Source organism: Typopeltis vanoorti, chromosome 12 (assembly GCF_054136105.1).
Source record: "Typopeltis vanoorti isolate ZY-2024b chromosome 12, IOZ_Tvanoo_1.0, whole genome shotgun sequence".
Classification (NCBI taxonomy): domain Eukaryota; kingdom Metazoa; phylum Arthropoda; class Arachnida; order Uropygi; family Thelyphonidae; genus Typopeltis; species Typopeltis vanoorti.
The window spans coordinates 81,028,364-81,051,347 of NC_143560.1; the positions used below are offsets into that span (position 1 = coordinate 81,028,364).

General features: G+C 35.5%; 1 protein-coding gene across 3 annotated transcripts in view; it reads right to left on the reverse strand.

Moving 5' to 3' along the window:
• Positions 1–22,984, reverse strand: part of LOC150100929 (uncharacterized) — a 169,725-nt gene that overhangs the window by 37,902 nt on the left and 108,839 nt on the right. For all 3 annotated transcript variants that reach the window (XM_090402225.1, XM_090402223.1, XM_090402224.1), the window contains 2 exons: positions 11,766–12,000; positions 10,107–10,247 (listed from right to left, as the gene is read on the reverse strand). In XM_090402225.1, the coding sequence (XP_090258351.1) occupies positions 10,107–10,247; positions 11,766–12,000 (376 nt within the window). The remainder of the gene's footprint in view (positions 1–10,106; positions 10,248–11,765; positions 12,001–22,984) is intronic.

Here is a 22,984-nt window from a genome sequence, read left to right on the forward strand (position 1 = left end):
CTGACTAAATTGAATAACTGTTGTAATAGATATAGTATGAAGGTCAGCAATAAAAGACACAATGAAAATAGGTAGAATCGGTCTACTTTGTAAACCGATTCTACAAATCGTTCAAAACACAGTTGACATTTTCAATAGTTGAAAATGTCAACTGTGTTTTGAACGGAGAACCTGTGGAACAAGTAAAAGGCAGGATTTTTACTGAAGATGGTAAATTAAATATGGAAATAGAATTAACAAAGCTGGTATGGTAGGAAGTCAACTGAATAAATTCATATGGAATAAGAGAGAAATTAGTCGGAACACTAAATTAGCTGTATACAAGACAGTATTCAAACCAGTTTTAACTTATGGATCTGAGAGCTGGGTGAGAAGTAAAACACTTGACCAAAGACTAGAGACCACAGATATGAGTCCTGAGAAAGATTATAGGCGTGAAAAGATGGCATCAATGGCAATATCATATTAAAAACGAGGATATTAGGAAAGAACTTGACATTGTCAGCATTCAGGAATACGTTAGCAGAGCTAATCTCAGGTGGTATGGTCACTTAAACAGAATGGGCGAAGAAAGATTAGCAAAACAAGTGTTCTCTGCCAGGTTGGCAGCAAAACGACCCAGAGGAAGACCAAGATATAGGTGGATTGATACGGTACAAAGTGCCTTAGACAATAGAAATATAAGATCTGATAATGTTGGAGTCTTGACAAGTAACAGACTGATTTGAAAGAAAATTGTAGATAGGAAGTTAGTAATGATGTAATTTTTTTCATGTAGTACTATCATATCCTGTACACCCCTTGAGGGTACATGGCAGGAATTTGATGATGATGATGAAGTTTTAAGAAATGATGTGCGCCGCCTCATGTTATGAAGGAGAGGGTCATTAACAACAACAACAAAATTGGGGATAAAATACTTAACCCAGCTCTTTACTTTATGAGTTAATGTTATATTCTTAAATAAATACATTGCAAGCCTTCCAAATTTCTAATCGAAGTGATAACTGATGTAGTAAATTTGGTATGAAAATCAGAAATTAAAAAAAAAAAAAGCAGAACTGCAACAAATGCATCCTCAGTGGAGAACATACAGAAGAAGCAAAATAAGTGAAACAATTCTCAAGCCATAGTTTTCATTGATGGTAGGAAATTAAATTTAGAAATAGATAATAAATTGAATAAATTTATATGGAATAAGTGAGAAATTAGCCCAAAATGCTAAACTCTGAGTGTGCATATAAACACACACAAGACAGCATTCAGTACAATTCTAACTTATGGATTTTTTGAGAGTTGAGTTAAAAATTAGAGGAGTGAATGGCTTGAACAGCAGAATTATATTAAAAATAAATATATTCGATAGGAACTTAGCAATCGTAGTTATTTAAGGATATGTGTGCAGAGCTAATCTGAGGCAGTAGTATAGATGCCTAAATATAATACAAAAAGAAAGGTTAGCAAAACAAGTCTTTTATGTTAGGATGGCAGAAAAAGAGACAGAGATATCCAAAATCTTAATGGACTGACAGAGATTATAAATATAACATCTCACAATGCCAAAGTTTGGAAGAAAACTGTTAATAGGAAGCTAGTAATGATGTGAACCTAATGAGGTAACACCAGTGGTTGGATAATGCTCTCTCTCTCTCTCCAATCAACAGGCTGTGGATTTATATTCCACTGTGATATATACGTTTATGAATGGCTTTAGTGACAGATGAATTTCATCACTGGAATGTGACAACAGCTCTGCTTATCTGAAGTCTATAGCAACATTTCTGGAAAATGTGGGTAGAGTAATAGTTAATTAAGATTACGTTAAAATTTTTCAGGATGATTTAAATAGGCTGGCAGTATGGACAAAGGAGAATAGATGTCAGTTTAAGCTGGCAAAGTGAGACGGGTTTTGCATTTTGGAGCAAAAAGATTACCAGTAGTACTATATTGATGGAACTGTGCTCCAAGAAATTGATGAAGCCAGAGGATTTGGAGATGTTAGTGGATAGCGAGTTAAAGTTTACAGAGCATATCACAAAAGTGCTAAAACAGCTCATCAAATTACCTGTTTACTGAAGAACACCCTGATGAGCAGAGATAAGTAGGTTCTTAAACCCGTTTGTAGGGTCTTGGTAAGACTCCATCTTGACTAATGTGCACATATCTGGTCGCCTGGGTTTCTTGGAGATAAGGAAATAGGTGAGAGGATCCAGAGGCGAGTGACCAAGATGGTAGCAGGTGTATGAAATGCACCTTGTGAAGATAGGTTGAAGATTTGCAGGTTACAGAAATTGGTGGACAAGCAGAGAAGGGGATGATATGATTGAGACATACAAATTACTGAAGGGCTTTTACAAGATTAATACAGAGGAAATTTTTCTAAATAGGTATGAATTGGAGAACTAGAAGCCATCCTTGGAAACTGGACAAGAGTATAGTTAGCAGGAATGTGAAGACTAGATGTTTTTTATTAGAGAGGGGATGAGTTGAATATGTTGCCATAGTCTGCCAGTAGATGCGTTGACTGTGAAAAGTTCAAAGCAAAGTATGATAAATATTGCACAAATGCTGGATAGTGCTTGGCATAATGTTTGGGCCTCCCTTGATGAGTCTCAAGGACTCCATGGAGTTGCCTATATACTCGTAAAAATAATAATAAAATTCATAAATTATCTAATTCTTAGCCCACTTAGAATACTAATGCATGAAAGATTTACAACAGTTCATGAGTGGGTATAATTCATATTTAAAAAAAAAAAAAAAAAAAAATCTTTCACAGAAGGAATTGCTGTTATAATCAACAGTATTCAACCTGGAACACAAAGTCTCAATCCCATACATTACTAGAATATCCAACCCAATTTCAAAATGCTTAAAAATAATATATATAACTTGGTGCCTACTTTCTTTCCTGTCACTAAACTCTCCAGTTACACTCCCTATTTAAAAAAACTCTCAAATTCTAGTCTAGCTCAGCGCACAGCCAACAATGACCACAGAATCTTCTGATCGATGTGTCTTTCAGATTTCACATTACATCTGATCAATTATAAAATATAACTTTTTAAATCATATATATGTATTAATCTTATATCTACTATACTTAAGAACTCTAGGATGTGGCTCACATCACTTTTGAACTGCATTGTAGTTATTCTGCCTTTCTGAATTGTCATTTACACTAAAGATTACCTGTACTTTCAGATCTTATTAATAAACTTTCTTGTGTCTGTGCCTTTATATGTTGTTTTTTTCTATGTCACTTCCTGTGAAAATTTTTTTACTTATCCTTCACAGAAAATAATTGACCAAAAAGCTCAGGTAGACTTGGCAAGCTTTCTGTTCAACAAGGTAAGCTATAGACAAAGATTTCCTTTCTGAAAATAAAAATTCTACAATTCTAAAATAATTCCTATATTCACCAGACTGAATGAAATCATCGAATCCTCGATTGGTCATGAAAATGATATCAATGCTGGTCATTATATTGTATGCAATCAACTTTGAGTTGGCGAGAGAGAGAGAGAGAGAGAGATCATGGTTGGCAATTTGAGGTTGTCAAACGTGACTACTCTTTTAACATTCATTACATCTGGGCTACAAAAGGCTATTACATCCACTCTCAATGCAGACCTACTGAATGTAGTTCTACATCATAAATTATCTACATATAAACACAAGGAGTAATGTTTATTAAATATACTGCCAAATATTTCAGTTTGAAACTAACAAACTATCATCAGTGGCCTGAACAACATTTTTTACAAGGTAGAATGCAAACAACTGAATTATTCAAAATAGTACAAGCCTCATGATGTTAAGTCGCTAATAGCGTTATGCTTTACTGAAGAAAAGGTTAATCATAAAGGTGATTATAAAATAATTATATATAAAAAAAATTATAATATCATATTAAACAGATCATTAGATAGGTGTAGTATCCAGTGTTTTCTTAGGATTTTTTTTGTTTTGCTGATAATATAAATTATATAATTATTTTATAATTGCTTTTATGATTACCTTTTCTTCCGTGAAGCATAATGCTATTAACGATTTAACAGCACGTGGCTTGTACTATTCTGAATAATTCAATTGTTTGCATTCTATTGTAAAAAATGTTGTTCAGGCCACTGATGATAGTTTGTTAGTTTCAAATTGAAATATTTGGCAGTACAGTCATACCCCCGACTTACGCGAATCCGGAGTTACGCGGTTTCTTATATGTACGTATTCCCATCCCACTTCACACCTCACCACTAGTCGTATCTTTCTGGCGCCGGCCACATTCGCCAGTGTCACACATGCTGTGAACAAGCACTGACGTGTTTCACGCAGTCTCCATTCATACACGACTTTTAGTCTACAAACCTTGCGACTGTTTAATGTTATGTTCTTGATAAAAACTTATCACATAAAAAATAATAATGTCGTCCAAAAGAAGCAAGTCCGATTCTTCTACAGCTAGCAAGAAAAGAAAAACAATGACTTTGGAAAAACAAAACTCAACATTATTAAGGATTCTGAAGGCAGAATGAAAATTTGTGAGCTATCAAAGAAGTTCGATATAGAGGAATCCACAGTAAGAACAATCACGAAAGATAAAGAAAGAATTCTTGCTGCTGTGAAAAATGCCCAAACATTGAATTCAAGTATAATTTGTAAACATCATGGGATTATTGGTGAGATGGAAACGATGCTTAAATTATGGTGTGATAATCAAGTGAGTGTAAAAAATTGTCCAGTTGATCAAACGACAATATGTAGCCAAGCAAAGCTGATTTTTGAGAGGCTAAAAGTAGAAGCTGGAGAAGTGGCCAAAGAAGAAAATTTCGTGGCCAGTAATGGTTGGTTCAACCGATTTAAAAATCGCTGTAACATCACGGAGAGTGGAGAGGCAGCAAGCGCTGATAAAGAGGCTTCGTCTGCTTTTCCTGAGACACTTAAGGCTATCATCAAGAAGGGTAGCTATAGCAGTCAAACCATATTTAATGTAGACAAGACCGGCTTGTTCTGGAAAAAGATGCATAAGAGAACTTTCATCGCACGTGAAGAAAAAACGTTTCCTGGCTTTAAGGCTTCCAAACACCGGTTGACAGTAATGCTTGGTGGAAATGCAGCTGGTGATTGCAAGTTAAATCCTCTCTTAATTTATCGCTCCGAAAATCCAAGAGCTCTGGAAAAAAAATCTAAAGCTGGCTTGCCAGTGATTTGGAAGTCAAATTCTAAAGCTTGGGTGACAGCTTCTATTTTTGAAGACTGGTTTGGTCACCACTTCATACCTGAAGTTGAACGTTATTGCCAGTTTAAAAAAAATTCCGTTTAAAGTTATGCTCATTATTGATAATGCACTTGGTCAATCTCCTGCAACTTTAATTGATTTTGATCCACGTATAAAAGTTGTTTTCTTGCCTCCAAATACAACCAGCTTACTTCAACCGATGGACCAAGGAGTTATCAAAACATTCAAAGCATACTACACACGGCGTTCGTTTGCAAGTCTGAATGAAGCTATGAGGCAAAATGAGCACCTGTCTGTTAAAGAGTTTTGGGAACAGTTTAATATTTTAGATGCTGTAAGGATTATCGGAGATTCTTGGGGTGAAATTTCCCAAAAAACCTTGAATGATGTTTGGAAAAAACTTTGTCCATCCTTTTTTAAAAGCGCAACAGAAATATTGCCAGAAACCGATCAAGTTGCTGAGGCAATAGAAGAAGTTGTCAACCTTGCCAGGCAATAGATTTAGAAGTCGACAGTGAAGATATCAGTGAGCTCTTAGACTCACATAACAAGGAGCTTACAATCGGCGAGCTCACAGAAATGCGTGAGCAAAGCGCTACTGAAGAGACCAAAACCTCAGATCCAGTTCTATCAGAAAAGCACATGACAATTGCAAAATTAACAGGTCTCAGCTTAATTAAGAAAGGTACAGATTTTCAAGGACATAGATTCTAACGAGAAACGAATTGTAGCCACAACGCAAGGAATAAAAAAATCATGGGCTTGCTATGAAAAAATTTTGCGTGACAAGCAAAAGACATTATGCCGTCAGACAAATCTATTACATTTTATGAAACCATTGACATCGAAATAACTTTCTTTTTTTTATGTACGATAAACTACAATTATATTTATATTTCTTAAAAAATATAGGTGTTTTTGTAAACCTTCGGTCCCAATTAACTAATATTTTGTATTTCTAGTAGCAAGGCTTATGCGTTGGTCATACATAACTGGTAATTAGTTTACGGAATTAACAACGCATATAAAGTATATTAATTAAATAACTTTAATGAATAACTTCTATATTTCGGCAACGTCACGTTGCCATCTTCGGGAACATAAAGATATGGTATGTGCATGAAGACACTAACAAAAGCAAATGAGGAAGAAAGCAAGAAACTAATATTGTTCCTAAAGTCCTAATGGTGCCCTCTGGCAGGCTAATTTGGTTGTCTTGGCAGTTGGGCTGAAGTTCTCATAATGTAAGTCTCCCAAATTTGGGGTAGCTTCATGCACCCAAATTTGTTGAGGTTAGGAACGTTTTTTAGAGCTGCTGATGATTCCTTGAATAATCTCTCGTATTTAAACTTGCTGCGGTGTATTATTTTTGTTTTCATCCAACGAATTCTATGGTGGGTATCTAAGGCGTGGTCTGCCAGCCCAGAGCGGCTGTACTGGTGAAACCGAATGTAGTCTTTGTGTTCTGAAATCCTGAAATTTGTTGTTCTGCCTGTTTGGCCAAAGTAGGACAATTTGCAGCTGCAAGGGACCTGGTATACACCAGGTAGGTCTAGGGGAAGTGGTTGGTCTTTGGTAGAGTGGATAAGGGATGCCAACTTTTTATATGGTCTGTAACAAAAAGTAAGGTCATATTTTTTGAGGATATTGGTTATTTTCTCAGAGGTGCCCTGGATGTAGTGGATGGTGATAGATTTGGTGTAATCTTTATTGTGGAGGGGGGGAGTTGTGGTTTACTGGTTTTAGTATTTTTTGGATTTTTTTGGGGTTATAGCCATTGGCTAAGAAAGTGTTGAGGATGTGGTTTAGTTCAGTAGTTAAGGCCTTGTCATCTGAGCAGATTAATTTTGCCCTATTATATAGTGTTTTTATAACCCTATATTGTTGTGAGGGGGGGGGGTTGCTGGTGAATGTATCTGCCAGTATGGGTAGGTTTTCCATAAACAGAGAAAACCAAAGATCCATCAAGCTGGCGAGTGATTAAAGTGTCTAGGATGGGGAGGGTGTTGTTTTCCTCTTTTTCTAAGGTGAACTGGACTCTGGGGTGTTGGTTGTTTAAGTGTGTTAGGAAGGAGTGGAGTGAGTCTGAGCCATGTGGCCAAATAGCAAACACATCATCCACGTAACGAAGCCAAATAGTGGGTTTTTGTGGGGCGGAGTTTAAGGCTTTCTCTTCAGAGGTCTCCATAAATATATATATAAATATAATTTATAATAAAACTATGGCACAAGTTTCCCTCAAAACTGTAGTTCTACATATCTTGAATCTTTCCAGCATTTTTAAAAAACACAGGCATTTATTATTCTGCAAGTTTGATTTGTTCTGCATAGTGAAAACCTGACGACGACCCTGCTATGAATAACGGATGAGATTTTGCCCCTGTTCTTAAAAACATTCCTTTTTTCAATTTCCTTCATAACCATGAGTATAACTTGTCTTCTCTCTCAAGTGATGCCAACTCTGAAATGAAGTTGTCACTATATTACTTAAAGTTGAAATTCCTCCTCCAAACTTGTTGTCCTTCAAGTTTATAGCCTTAAAATCTTTAAGATAGAACAGCCATCTAATGATCATAAAAGTTAAAAAAGGAAGAGCTATAGTAGTTATGGATGCTGCTGATTATAACAGGAAAATAACTCTTCTTTACAGGATAGAACTATTTATCAAGAGAATGAACATAAACAACAAAAGAGCCAGATCAAGACAGAATTCTTTACTTGATGAAGTTAAGTGAGACAAGGATGCTATCAGGAAATTGGAAATTAATTTTGGAAGAACCCATTGTTTTCATGGCGTACCAAAAATTCATGAAGAATATGTTCCTTTAAATCAATCATAGAGCATATCAAGCATCCTATCTACTGTTCACTGAAGTTTTTATTACGCCTCAATCTCCCTTACTGGCCACTTCCATTTATTTGGAAAAAATGTATCGGATTTCTTGGGAAAAAACTTCTTCTTACAACCTAAAGGTATAATGGTCAGTCTCAACTCAATCTTTATTTATTAATGTCCCACTAGATGAATACTGCTGCTTTTTGATTGTTGTCTCGGGTGTTTTTTCTGGATATAGTCAAATTGTTTAATTTCATTATACGTTCAAGCTACTTTATCTATAAATACAAAATTTATAAGCATATCAAAAATATGCTTGTCTATGCACTTCACAACTATATGCTTGGGAAAGAAGTGTCCTGCGTTCAATTCCCGTCGCCGACGTGAGGAGCTTAGGATATTTCTCGGACATAGCCAAGTTAGCCAGTCTTGGGCATGGACCACAGGGTTTTTCCTCCTGCAAGCAGGCAAACCGGCCCCGTGAACACACACCTCTACAGATATAGGATATATGAATAAGGAGTAACCAACCTACACGGTAAAAAAGTGTGGGTCTACGCATGAGTGTAAATTAGGATAGGATCAAAAATACTGCATGGAGAGTACTACATTTCTTGATCTCCCTTCCTAGTAGATTACTACTTTGAGCATTTAGAAGTTCATCTCTACAATATGACCACATAGTAAAGATGTGATTTTGAAGATTTCTTGCAAGAAAACATTAATCCAATATTTTCTATAAGTCTGGTCTAGCTCAGTACAGAAATGACACTGACCACAGAATCTTCTGGTCAAAGACTTGTCTTTTACATTGCCCTTCACTTGAACTGAAATAACTGTTTTCTTACAAAAATTTGCAGTGTAATTCTTATTAAATGTACATTTTTTTTTAATTGTATATTTGTATCAATCTTATACTACTGTGTTATGCCACTCTAGCATGCAGCTTGTACCACTTTTGAAATAACTGTTAATATTCAAAGTTTTTGAACTATCAATTACAATGAAGATAACTTGAAAGTTTTGGATCAAAACATTTGCTATATACTTTGTTCTATGTTCATGCATTGTTTTTTTCTACATCACAAGTGTATCTAAAAACTTTGTCACAAATGCTATTTGAGCAGCACATACACTGATACAAAATGATAAACTCATAGGAAAAAACTCAGTACAGTAAAAGATGTTGTTTGGACATGCCAAGTACTACATTAATGGATGCATTGTTGACTTGGCAGATAACAGAATAACATACAAAATAGTTCATTACCCTATTACTGATACTATTGGACCTACATATCAACTACTAGCTTCAAATGATTTGTCATATCAGCCAATGTATACCAAATACCTAGAACTAACAAACGAGTGAATTTTAATGCACAGAAACAAAAAAATAAATAAATAAATAGCATTTACATTAGCATATTTTATTTGTTTAAACTTTTTGAAGAACCTAGGGAAGAAGTTCAAAAACTATAGTTTTGCTTCAAATACAAAATTGCAGGGAAAAAAAAAAAAAAATATATATATATATATATATATATATATATATACAAACCTTGTTTATTACACTGCATACTGTTCAAAATTTAAATTTAATAATATCTGAATACTATTTGCAGTGCAACAGATACTAGCTAATCCATAATAATGCAAAAGAAAGAATGATTTTCTTTAGCCTAAATAAAAATGTGTATAAAGTATTATACATGGGACACACATACATAATTCAGTTCAGGCATTAAATCTCAACTTTTTGTAAATATGCATATTCATTAATAACATACATAGTCACAAGGTGTCTTGTAATTTGTGGCCAGATAAAAATGAATGGATCTTACTAATTCTGCAGACTATTAGTGAAATTATGACAGTTGTATTTTTGAATTAAGTAATTAGGCAAATTCTCAGCATTATTTTAATTCTCACATTATTTTAATAACAAATAAAGAAATTGCAAAGCCAACTGTTTCCTCAAAATTATTCTTACTTATATAAATCAGAAAACAATATATAAATTTCAAATACCTCTTGTTACAGAAACAGTAGTGACAGATTGTAATTCTGTTGGCATAGGATATTTTCTTGGACGGCCACGACGCCGAGGAGTAACTGGAGACATTATCATTTGAGCTTGACTACTTTTGATGACAGCAGCAGCAAACTCCTCTATGACAAAAATCACCATATAATTACTTTATTATTCTAAAATGCTAATCAATCAGGAAGTATCAAACATTTAATTTAATGTTATACATAATCAAAATTTATCACCTTACAGAAACTTTTTTAATATCAATCACACAAATGAAAACTAGAACTGATAACTGACCTTCTTAAATAGCTGCAAGTTGTAATCCTTGGGGAACACTAGAGGAGGCAGTCTATTCCAAAGAACAGAAATTAAGGAGATGAAAGAAAGGAAAGCGAAATTAGTTCAGTAGGTATGAAGAGTTGGATTGTGTATGGACGTCACTTCTTATACTTTTAAAGGTTTAGAGAAAAGTAGAAGAACAGTGGATGCCAGTCTGGTTGAACAATATCCATGATGCTAGTTGACTTCACAGACTCCATCCCTTGTCATGCAGAGAAATCATTAAACAGGAGAATTTTAGTGCACAACTCCAAATGGGAAAAGTATTCTAAGGTAGAGTTGATGGGTAGATTTGGGATTTGTAGTACAAAAGCAGTAGATATAAAAGAAAGGTATCCTATACAGTGAAAAAGAATACAGAGTTCTGATGCTAAGGAACCATGAATATTATGCAGATTGTATAATACCAGTGAATTGCAGAAAATAAATCTCATTCCAAGAAGAAAAATCTGATCTTGTCTTTGAGAAGCAGTGTACAAGGGTAAGAAAAGATGAAACAAGTCCCCCCCCTCCCTCAAAGAATGGGGGGACTTGTTAAAGTTTGGATGTTGGCAATAAACAGTCAGTGAGAAAAAAAAAATCACTGATATAACAGGAAGAGAACAGAATTTTAGGAAATAATTCTACATTAGTACAGAATAAATCTTAAGATATGAAGCTAACCAACATTATTAGTATGCAATTTACAGCATACTAATAAAATACAATAAAGTAATCACCAAGAGAATAAGTGCTACATAATAAGGAAATACAGAAGGAAGATCATAAATTTGTACTTTATATGATGGATTGAATGTTATCATAATCAAATGTTTTGGAAATGTCAAGAGCAACTGCTTGAATTACTCCAAACCTTTTGATGGGCACATGTGCAAGACTTGGGTAACATAGAGGAGTTGAAAAATTATGCCATTGCATTAGACTGTTGTAGTAGAGCTATCGCGCATGCACGTGTGTGTACACTGACAGAAAAAGAGATGGAGAGGTGAAAGCATAATCAAGCAGTTGAGAACATTCACTAGTTACACAAGATATACTGTTATTCAGACATCAAAATAAGATTGAATTTGTTATTTGCATAAGCAGTTAACTCTTACTATAGAAAATACTGCTATAACAAACTCACCCACAAAAATTGTGAAAAAATATCGTATTGTATCATATCATATATCATTAAATATGGAAAACGTGTTGTTTGTAAATGGTGTCACTATATAAAAGATCACAGAAAAAAATCAGTTATCCACTCAATGAATGAAAGAATAATATAAAAGAAAAATTTTAATATATGCAGATAAAAGTGACCAGCTTACCAACAGTAGTAGATGGTGTAATAACTTCAGAATCTCCATGAACTTGTGCTACAGCTGCTGCAACATCATCGACAAGATTAGAAGATGTGGATGGCATTTGTTGGATGATAGCAACTCCCTGAGTTTCACCATTTGCTGTAGTCATGGTTACAGTCCCGTCATTTACTGTAAGGGTCTGACCATCTACAGTAGATCCATCTGCTGTAGGCAACTGAATCACTTCAAACACAACAACCTAAAAGTATATAAACACCAATTATAATAAATAGTTATGTGCAATAAGCATACAATATTTTCCTGCAAATGTGTATTTAAATTAAAACAAGTAATTCCAAAGCTTATGAAGAAATAAAAAGAAGAATTCGATTAGGCCGAGTGGCTTTGACAAAATGAAAAATACAGTTATCCCTCGACTTACATCTGGGTTCCGTTCCATCTGGCAGGACGTAAGTCGAATCGGAGAGAAGTCAATACATTAAATCAACAGAGTTATAGGGGTAAGGGACTTACCATAATAAGTATACTATCATTTTAATTTTTAAACCTTATTAAAAACTTGGACTGTGTGTTACTGCCACTATAAAACAGGAGAATAATCACCCAAATCTTCCTCCATGATATCTTCATTACCTTACCTGTGTGAATGATCAGGCTATAGTTCTTTTGGTGTAACCTTTGTTTTTTTTGATGAAAATGTTCAATGTGCTTTGCTTATTCTCACTTCTTCTTTTCATCATAAATTTGTTCATAGCAAGCAAACGCATCATGTACTTTCGTTTCTATTATTAAGTAGCGTTCAACATTGGGGTCCATGTCTTCAGCCATTTTGAGAACATCACTAACTGCAAGACCCTTCAACTGTAAATTGTTTAATTACCTCTCCTGTTTCTCTTTTCCCCTCTTCCTTTTTTGCTACACATTGTTCCTCCAGTTCAACCAATTCTTCGTTGGCCAACTCTTCTGGGGGAAACTTTCTATGAGTGGAATTATGTGGTCATCATTCACTTCGAGATTCTGATTGTTTGCTAGGACCACTATTACAAACTTCCAAAATCACGCACAAACCATTTTAATGTCTTTTTCCAATATGCCACCCATATGTCATTGAGAAGTGACTTCGTCCCAAGCCACAGCAATATTTTTAATAGCATGATAAATATTCAATGTTTTCCAGAATTGCATGAGTGTCTGGTCATTTCCTTCAGTAGCAGAAATGGCTTGTGAAAAAGTTCTCCTTAAATAATAAGCCTTAAACACTGCAAGAACTCCCTGATCCATCATTTGGATCAATGAAGGGGTGTTTGGTGGGAGAAACATGGCCTTGAACTTGGTGAAGATCACTGCTATAAGACAGATGTCCTGGAGCATTATCTAGAATTAATAAAATTTTAAATTCTACACTTTATTTCAGAGAATAGCTTTTTATTTCACTCGCATGACACTTTACTAAGGCATCTTCAAACAATTACAGTAGATACGTCTTGTTATACATCCACGACTTGTTATGGCTTCGATAATGAACTGGGAGTATGCTTCCTAATGCTTTTGAAGGCTCGCGGATTCTCACTGTGCTATATCACAAATGGTTTGAGTTTATATCCAGCCACATTACCCGTAATAGAATCATAACATGGACATTAAGAGCTCTGACACTAGATATAGATTTTAGCTTTTTTGTGGATGAATTCCGCTTGGGCATTTTTTTCCTAAACAAGGACGTCTCATCCATATTAAATATTTGCAATGGCAAATAATTTTCCTCCGTAATAATTTTATCCAATTTTTCCACAAACTCCTTCGCAGCCTTCTCAGCACTCACAGATTTCCATATATTTTCACATTATGCAGCACAAAGCACTGCTTGAATCTCATGAACCAACCGAAAGAAGGGCTGAATTTGTAGTCATAATCAGGTTTTGCTTTCTCTTTCATCATGTTGAAGACACTCACCGTCTTAGCGGTTATGGCCACAGTGCTAAGGGGTATACGCTTTTGGTTCAGGTCCTCTATCCATGATGCAAGTAGCTTTTCCATATCACCAACAGGACCTTGTCATTGCTTCGTCACTATCATCAATTTAATGGGAGCAGATCCTTTCATGGTCTCTACGATTTTATCCTTATTTTTCAAAATGGTCATCACTGTAGACCATCCGAAGTTATGTGTGATCAGACTGATGGGCTTACCTGCTTTATAACTTGCAACTTCATTTCAAGATCAATTGCTCACCTCTTTTTCTGCGATTCTTCACTAGGTTTTTTGATTGTGCTTGTATGGGCCATGTTGCACAAAACATCGCAAAATATTTAACGATAAATACAAAATAACCTATTTCTCAAACACAAAATAAACAGAGGAACTGTTGAAGAGGTTGCCGCTGAAAGCGCCGTTGCCACTATGCATGCTTTACCTTATGCTCGCTTGTGTCTTGTTCGAATGTATAGCCAAAAATGTTATTTATTCCCTTATGGGATCACAGACGTATCTTCGAAAGGACGTAAGTCGAGAGATGACTGTACTGTATAATAAATCAAATCTGAAAATAGAGCCAAACTTTTCACCCAATGTACCATCCCAGTTATAACATACAGATCAGAGACATGGCCAATAACCAAATATTGGACAGAATGAAAAAAAAAACAGAATAAAATAGAGAACAAGACAGGCTAAATCAGACTATAAGACAAAATAATGAATGAAGACACATGAAAAGAAACAAAAGTGCTGGATAAAGAGAAAAAGATTTTTAAATTAAAATGGAAACAGACACAAGATATATTGCTCAGATGAAAAGCAATAGATAAATGCCTGAGAAAAGAGTGGAGTTGGTTGGCATCAGGAAGCCTTCAGCAGAGAAAGATAAAGAAAAATGAAGGAGGCCTATAACCAAAATTGGTTATTTAAAAAAAAGGCTTAGAAGATTCCAAAGCATTTATAATAAGATGTATGAAGAAAGAAGGGGGGGCGGAGCGAGCAAGTGAGAGAGAGATGACAGCTCAGAGTTATCACACTTTTAAGTAACAAGTACAGACATGGATTTCCACCCAAAGCCTATATACCATCACCCTTTTTATTGGAAGCATGAAATGACTATGGCTGATTCATCAGCTCTAGAGCAGGGTCTCTAATTTCTGAAGCCATTAGGAAACCAGCACATTCTCCATTTGAGAGTACAACAGTAAATCAGTATATGCAGGTGACCAATACATAGGAATGAACCTGAATGGTAACATTTCTGCAGGCTTCCTGATCAGCTGGCAAATAATCCTGCTGCTGTTGCATTGTGCTGCCACACCTTGCCTGAAGGGAGTTCAAGTATAGCAGCAAAAAATGACACTGTTAAAGTCATGGTCTGCTTGGAGTCTGAGCACATGCTATGTGAGAGTTCAAGTCCTTCACCTCTGCTATATGGACTATTTAAAAACCTACAGTACATTTTTGAACTGGATGGGCTAAGGATTTTTTTTTTTAATTTTCGTGATTTTATATATTGTTTCGTATTTTAAATTTATTTTTACATATTCTGGAGCCTGTGTAGCTCAGTGGATGTGGCGTTTGCAAGCCATGGCACTTGACCGCACAAAAGAAGACTTGGAATTTCGAATCAAGTCGGCTACCAGAGGAAAGTTTTCTAAGCCTTTTTTTCGACCGGTTCCTGAGTTAGTCGATCTCTGGCATGGGCAAGCGGGTTTTTTATCCCGGAAACTCGGGGTTTTCGTCCCGTAAACTCAAGAAAATCGACCGTAGAACTCACACTGTTTTAGACATTAAATATATTGTGTTAGGATTATGGACCACGAGATGGCAGCACTTATTGAGCCACCTCTTCACTGCGTGATGCTGAATTAGTGATAGCCTTGGGCCAGCTATCTCTGATTGGGTACCAGTGGAGACTGAACAGCCCACTCAGTCTCCAAAAGTTAGATAGGGCAAAACGGCCTTGCTTAATCCCTATATGGGAATAAAAACGGTGTTAGCTGATTTTTTTTTTTTTCCCGTATTCCAGAAACCCTGTTCTAGAGACCAAACATGGAACTTTTTCAAGCCACTTCAGGCCTCCAATAAGCAGACAGTGGCTTCACATTAGGTGATAAAATTCATCTCCCACCTAAAGACAATCACAAACATCCATATGCCCATCGTGGGATTCAAACCCACAGTCTGTTGGTTGGAGAGCAGGTATGCTAACCACTCAGTCAACCAGGCAAGCACTGTGTCCCTGGATATATATTTATAAAAAAAAAATGTCCTACAGAAAGCAACAAAAAAAAGTCACAAAAATGTCAAAACTACAACAAAAATATATCTAAAAAAGCTAAAATAACACCAAAATTTCATGCAATAAAACACTTCCATGTTCATTTCATTAACATCCTGGGCATCAATGGTGATGCACATTAACAATGTACATCACCATTTACAAGTATCCAAAGATAATGGGAATATCTGCCATTCCTAACAGAACCTCAACTTACATTCTCTACAACTAACTGTAGAATGCATGATGCCTTTCATAACAAGAATGGAACATGCACTTTTGTCAAATAAGGCATTCCTTGTCAAAGGTTATCAACTCTGGAATCCCTGCTATATGATCTGCTCTGGCTCAAGATTTCATTGTCACATTTCATAACTTTCATTTTCTATCTTGACCACCTTTCTAAATTTAGACAACCATGCAACCCACTTTGATACTACTTATATAAAGTTGATTTAATATAGTCTGATTAACCAAACTATGAAATTATTTTCATTGGAGACTTTAAATATGGTCCCACAGAGGACTCTACTGTGGGACCATATTGATGCTTTAGAAAAAGTAGCTGACACAATGAAAAAGGAAAAGTTGGTCCTTGTTGGGGATCTAAATAGCAGAGCAGGAAATGATTGTCAGACATACAAAAATATTTCGGGAAAATTTGGAGAAAAGAGCAAAGCTAATAATAATGGCAAATACTTGTTGGATTTCTGCTCAGGACATGGACTTATTACTAACACCATGTTCCAACATAAAAATGTGCACAAATTCACATGGAGAGAAGAGGCAAGGAATAAGAAAAGTCTCACTGACTATGTTGTTGTTGAAAGTGATGTTTTCTCCCTGGTGCAGGACACCAGAGTGTACAGAGGACTTGAAATTGGATGCGATCACTATTTAGTCTTGAGCAGATTAAAATTGAATTTCCTATTGAAAAGAATAACACGTAAGAAAGTTTTAAAGGAATAAAAGTTGAGCAGCTCTCAGATGTGAACTGTAGACTAAAATACACAAAGATTATTGAAGAAAAAATGAAAGAGTTTGAGAACAGGAACCAAATCTTGGAGATTCAGTGGCAAGCATTGAAGAAAACCCTGATTGATTCAGCCAGAGAGGCATGATGTGAGGTTGTCTGCAAGGATAGAAAAATTAGAACTCCATGGTGGACACAGGAAGAGGCAGTGAAGGAAAAGAAGAAAGCATATCAAAAGTTCCTGGCAAATAAGTCAGCTTGTCCTCTTAGAGAATACAGAGACAAATGTAAGAAAGCTAAACACTGTGTAAAACTGGCTAAACAAAAGTCATGGGAGGACTTTGGCAAGAACATAGCATATAAATATCAAGAAGGCGAGAAAATATTCTGGAGGTTGTTGAAGAAGCTTAGAAACAGAGGAAAGAGTGTGGTAAAAGGAGTTAAAGATGATAAAGGTGACATGAAAACAGGAGAAAAAGATATCCTTGAAGTATGGAGTAATTACTTTGATAAAATGCTAAATGAAACAAGCAGTGATAACAGCATAGTGGTAAAAAAACACTGACCAGGCATGCAGTCAGGAATACATATCCATACTTGAAGTAGAAAAAGCCATCAGAGGCTTGAAATATGGAAAGGCAGCAGGAGTAGATGATATTCGACTAGAAATGATGAAGTATGGTGGTATAAAAGTCTTACAGTGGCTGCACTGCGTAGTTCAGAAAGCCTGGACAGAGGGACAAATTCCAGATGATTGGAGTAGAGCTTTCATAGTACCCACATATAACAACAGAAATAAAACTGAATGTGAAATTACAGAGGAATTTCCCTACTGAGTGTTCCAGGTAAGATTTATGCAAGTATACTTGAGAAACGGTTGAGAAGAATTGTGGAAGAAAAGTTTGGTGAAGAACAAGCTGGATTCGGGGCAAATAGAGGCTATCAGGATCAATCTTCACTTTACGAAAAATAGTGGAGAAATCATGGGAAATCTTTCTGAGCAATAAATACAAAATGTTGTATTCAGGCAATGACAATAAACGAAAAGAAGGAGTAGCCATTGTATTCAACACAAAATACGAGGCTAATCTTCTTGAATGGCAGTCAGTCTCAAGTAGAGTAATGTGGGGAAATATGAGAATCGGGAACTGGACAATGAAACTTATTTGTGCCTATGGTCCCACAGAAGGTTCTACTAAGGTAGAAGTGGAGGAATTTTTTGAAGCTTTAGAAAAAGCAACTGACACAATGAAAAATGAAAAGTTGGTCCTTGTTGGGGATCTAAATAGCAGAGTAGGAAATGATTGTGAGACATACAAAAATATTTTGGGAAAATTTCGAGAAAAGGGCAAAGCTAATAATAATAGCAAATATCTGTTGGATTTCTGCTCAGGACATGGACTGGTTATTACTAACACCATGTTTCAACATACAAATGTGCACAAATTTACATGCAGAGAAGAGGCAAGGAATAAGAAAAGTATCATTGACTATGTTATTGTTGCTAGTGATGTTTTCTCCCCTGGTGCAGGACACCAGAGTGTACAGAGGATTTGAAATTGGAAGTGATCATTATCTAGTCTTGAGCAAGATAAAATTGAATTTCATATTGAAAAGAATAACATGTAAGAAAGTTTTAAAGCGAATAAAAGTTGAGCAGCTCTCAGATGTGAACTGTACACTAAAATACACAAAGATTATTGAAGAAAAAATGAAAGAGTTTGAGAACAGGAATCAAACCTTGGAGATTCACTGGCAAGCTCTGAAGAAAACATTGATTGATTCTGCGAGAGAGGCATGTGGTGAGGTTGTCTGTAAGGATAAAAAAATCAGAACTCCCTGGTGGACACAGGAAGTTAAAGAGGCAGTGAAGGAAAAGAAGAATGCATATCAAAAGTTCCTGTCAAATAAGTCAGCTTGTGCTCGTTGAGAATATAGCGACAAATGCAAGAATGCTAAAAACTGTGTAAAACTAGCTGAACAAAAGTCATGGGAGGACTTTGGCAAGAATATAGAAAATAAATATCAAGAAGGTGGCAAAATATTCTGGAGGTTGTTGAAGAAGCTTAGGAATGGAAGAAAGAGTGCTGTAAAAGGAGTTAGAGATCATAAAGGTGACATGAAAAATGGGAGAAAAAGATATCCTTGAAGTATGGAGTAATTACTTTGAAAAACTTCTAAATGAAACAAGCAGTGATGACAGCATAGTGGTAAAAAACACTGACCAGGCATGCAGTCAGGAATACGTATCCATACTTGAAGTAGAAAAAGCCATCAAAGGCTTGAAATGTGGAAAGGCAGCAGGAGTAGATGATATTCGACCAGAAATGCTGAAGTATGGTGGTATAAAAGTCTTACAGTGGCTGCACTGCATAGTTCAGAAAGCCTGGACTGAGGGACGAATTCCCGATGATTGGAGTAGAGCTCTCATAGTGCCCATATATAAAAAGGGAAATAAGGCTGCATGTGGGAATTACAGAGGTATTTCCCTACTGAGTGTTCCTGGCAAGATCTATGCAAGTATACTTGAGAAACGGTTGAGAAGAATTGTGGAAGAAAAGCTTGGTGAAGAACAAGCTGGATTCAGGACAAATAGAGGCTGTCAGGATCAGATCTTCACTTTACAACAAATAGTCAAGAAAGCATGGGAATATAACTAAGATCAGTATTTAAGTTTTGTTGATTTGGAAAAGGCATATGACAAGGTGCCAAGAGAGAAGCTATTCAATACGCTGCAGTTATATGGTGTCAATGGGGCATTATATCAAGCAATACTTAGTCTTTATTTGAGTTGTAAGTCAGCAGTTAGAATTGAAGGAAGTACAGGAAGATGGTGTAATGTTAAATCTGGTGTGAGACAAGGATGTACATTATCCCCTCTGTTATTCATTATCTATATGGATCACATTATGAAGGAAAGTGGTATTAAACATGATATCAAAATTGGAGATGTTAATGTCAGCTCCTTGCTTTATGCGGATGATGTTATACTTCTAAATAAATCCGCTACAAGTCTGAAAGATTCTCTGACTAAATTGAATAGCTGTTGTAATAGATATGTTATGAAGGTCAGCAATAAAAAGACAAAGACAATGAAAATAGGCAGAATCATTGAAAATGTCAACTGTGTTGTGAATGGAGAACCTGTGGAACAAATAAAACATTTCAACTATTTAGGCACGATTTTTACTGAAGATGGTAAATTAAATATAGAAATAGACAACAGAATCAGCAAAGCTGGTATGGTGGGAAGTCAGTTGAAAAATTCATATGGAATAAGAGAGAAATTAGTCAGAACACTAAATTAGCTGTATATAAGACAGTATTCAAACCAGTTTTAACTTATGGATCTGAGAGCTGGGTCAGAAGTAAAACACTTGACCAAAGACTAGAGACCACAGATATGAGTGTCCTGAGAAAGATTATAGGTGTGAACAGATGGCATCAATGGCAATATATTAAAAACGAGGATATTAGGAAAGAACTTGATATTGTCAGCACCCAGGAATGCGTTAGCAGAGCTAATCTCAGGTGGTATGGTCACTTAAACAGAATGGGTGAGGAAAGATTGGCAAAACAAGTGTTCTCTGCCAGGTTGGCAGGAAAACGACCCAGAGGAAGACCAAGATATAGGTGGATTGATACGGTACAAAGTGCCTTAGACGATAGAAATATAAGATCTGATAATGTTGGAGTCTTGACAAGTAACAGACTGATTTGGAGGAAAATTGTAGATAGGAAATTAATAATGATGTAATTTTTTTCATGTAGTACTATCATATCCTATATACCCCTTGAGGGTACATAGCAGGAATTTGATGATGATGATGATGATAATGGGAATATAACAAAGATCTGTATTTAAGTTTTGTTGATTTGGAAAAGGCATATGACAAGGTGCCAAGAGAGAAGCTATTCAATACGCTACAGTTCTATGGTGTCAATGGGGCATTATATCAAGCAATACTTAGTCTACTTAGTCTTTATTTGAGTTGTAAGTCAGCAGTTAGAATTGAAGGAAGTGCAGGAAGATGGTTTAATGTTAAATCTGGTGTGAGATAAGGATGTACATTAGATCCTCTGTTATTCATTATCTATATGGATCACATTATGAAGGAAAGTGGTATTAAACATGTTATCAGAATTGGAAATGCTAATGTCAGCTCTTTGCTTTATGCGGAAAATGTTATACTTCTAAATAAATCCGCTACAAGTCTGAAAGATTCCCTGACTAAATTGAATAACTGTTGTAATAGATATGGTATGAAGGTCAGCATTAAAAAGACAAAGACAATGAAATAGGCAGAAACATTGAAAATATCAACTGCACTGTGAATGGAAAACTTATAGAAGAAGTAAAACATTTCAGCTACTTAGGAATGATTTTTAGTGAAGATGGTAAATTAAATATGGAAATGACAACAGAATCAACAAAGCTGGTATGGTAGGAAGTCAATTGAATAAATTCATATGGAATAAGAGAGAAATTAGTCAGAACACTAAATTAGCTGTATACAAGACAGTGTTCAAACCAGTTTTAACTTATGGATCTGAGAGTTGGGTCAGAAGTAAAACTTGACCAAAGACTATAGACCGCAGATATGAGAGTCCTGAGAAAGATTAGAGGCATGAACAGATGGCAATATCATATTAAAAAGGAGGATATTAGGAAAGCACTTGACATTGTCAGCATCCAGGAATGCATTAGCAGAGCTAATCTCAGGTGGTATGGTCACTTAAACAGAATGGGTGAGGAAAGATTAGCAAAACAAGTGTTCTCTGCCAGGTTGGCAGGAAAACGACCCAGAGGAAGACCAAGATATAGGTGAATTGAAACAGTACAATGTGCCTTAAGAAACAAATATAAGATCTGATAATATTCGAGTCTTGACAAGTAACAGACTGATCTGGAGGAAAATTTTAGATAGGAAGTTAGTAATGATGTAAATTTTTCATGTAGTACTATCATATCCTGTACACCCCTTGAGGGTACATGTCAGGAATTTGATGTTGATGACTTTAGATGCTCATAACCTAAACTTGCTTCTCTCTCTCTTACTATACAGATCAAGCCAGAAAGGAAGCAAAAATGATTTGTTATTATCCAATTCCTGCATAGACAACCAAGGCAAATCACCTCCTATAATACCATGAACTACTCACCATGATCCTCTGATCTTTGCCAGAAGGACATCAACAACTTCCTCATTAGTTTTAATGCTAACTTGTGCTCCAGAATTAATACCCATCCAGTAATATCTATATAAGCTGTCATAGTCATGTAGCATCTACTCAACAGCAGCCAAGCAAGCCTTTACCTAGCCCATCTCTTAAAAAGGAGATAAAAGGCATCAATCAAACTATATTCTCATTGCCCTCACCTCACCTCAATACTCCCAAAAAGTGGAGAAGACCTTTAATAGTGTACAGGCGTTGAACAATTATTTGGCTGAATAACTAGTTTCACAGTTCTGAATATTTGGCTTAAAATTTGGCCAAAGAATGAATTAAATTTTATAACAAATGTTTCAGAAAAAAATAAAAATAAAACAAATACATTGATTAAAAATTGATAAACATTTTTTATGAGTGTACATAATCTCTCGATTAACGAGCCCTGATTAGTGCATCTTTTTTTTTTCGATACCCAAATTCGATTAGTGAGCCTATATACATCTTAAAAATAAATGTTACAGATTTTAAAAAATTTTCTATCTATACATTTTTATGGCTAACAATTTTAAAAAATCACTCACCAGAATGAAATAATTTAGTTACCGATTTAAAACATTTTACAAAGTTATTTTTAATGGCATACTACACTACTTCCATGTACACTATGTATACTACATTCCAAATTTTTACCGCCAAAATTTGTCGTCTGCTATAGTACGCCCACAGATTCAAGACTTCTGCACGTCACAAAAAAGGAGAATCCATTCCGATAATAAGGTAATCAATCCGTCTTCTGGGATAAGTTGTTTATTA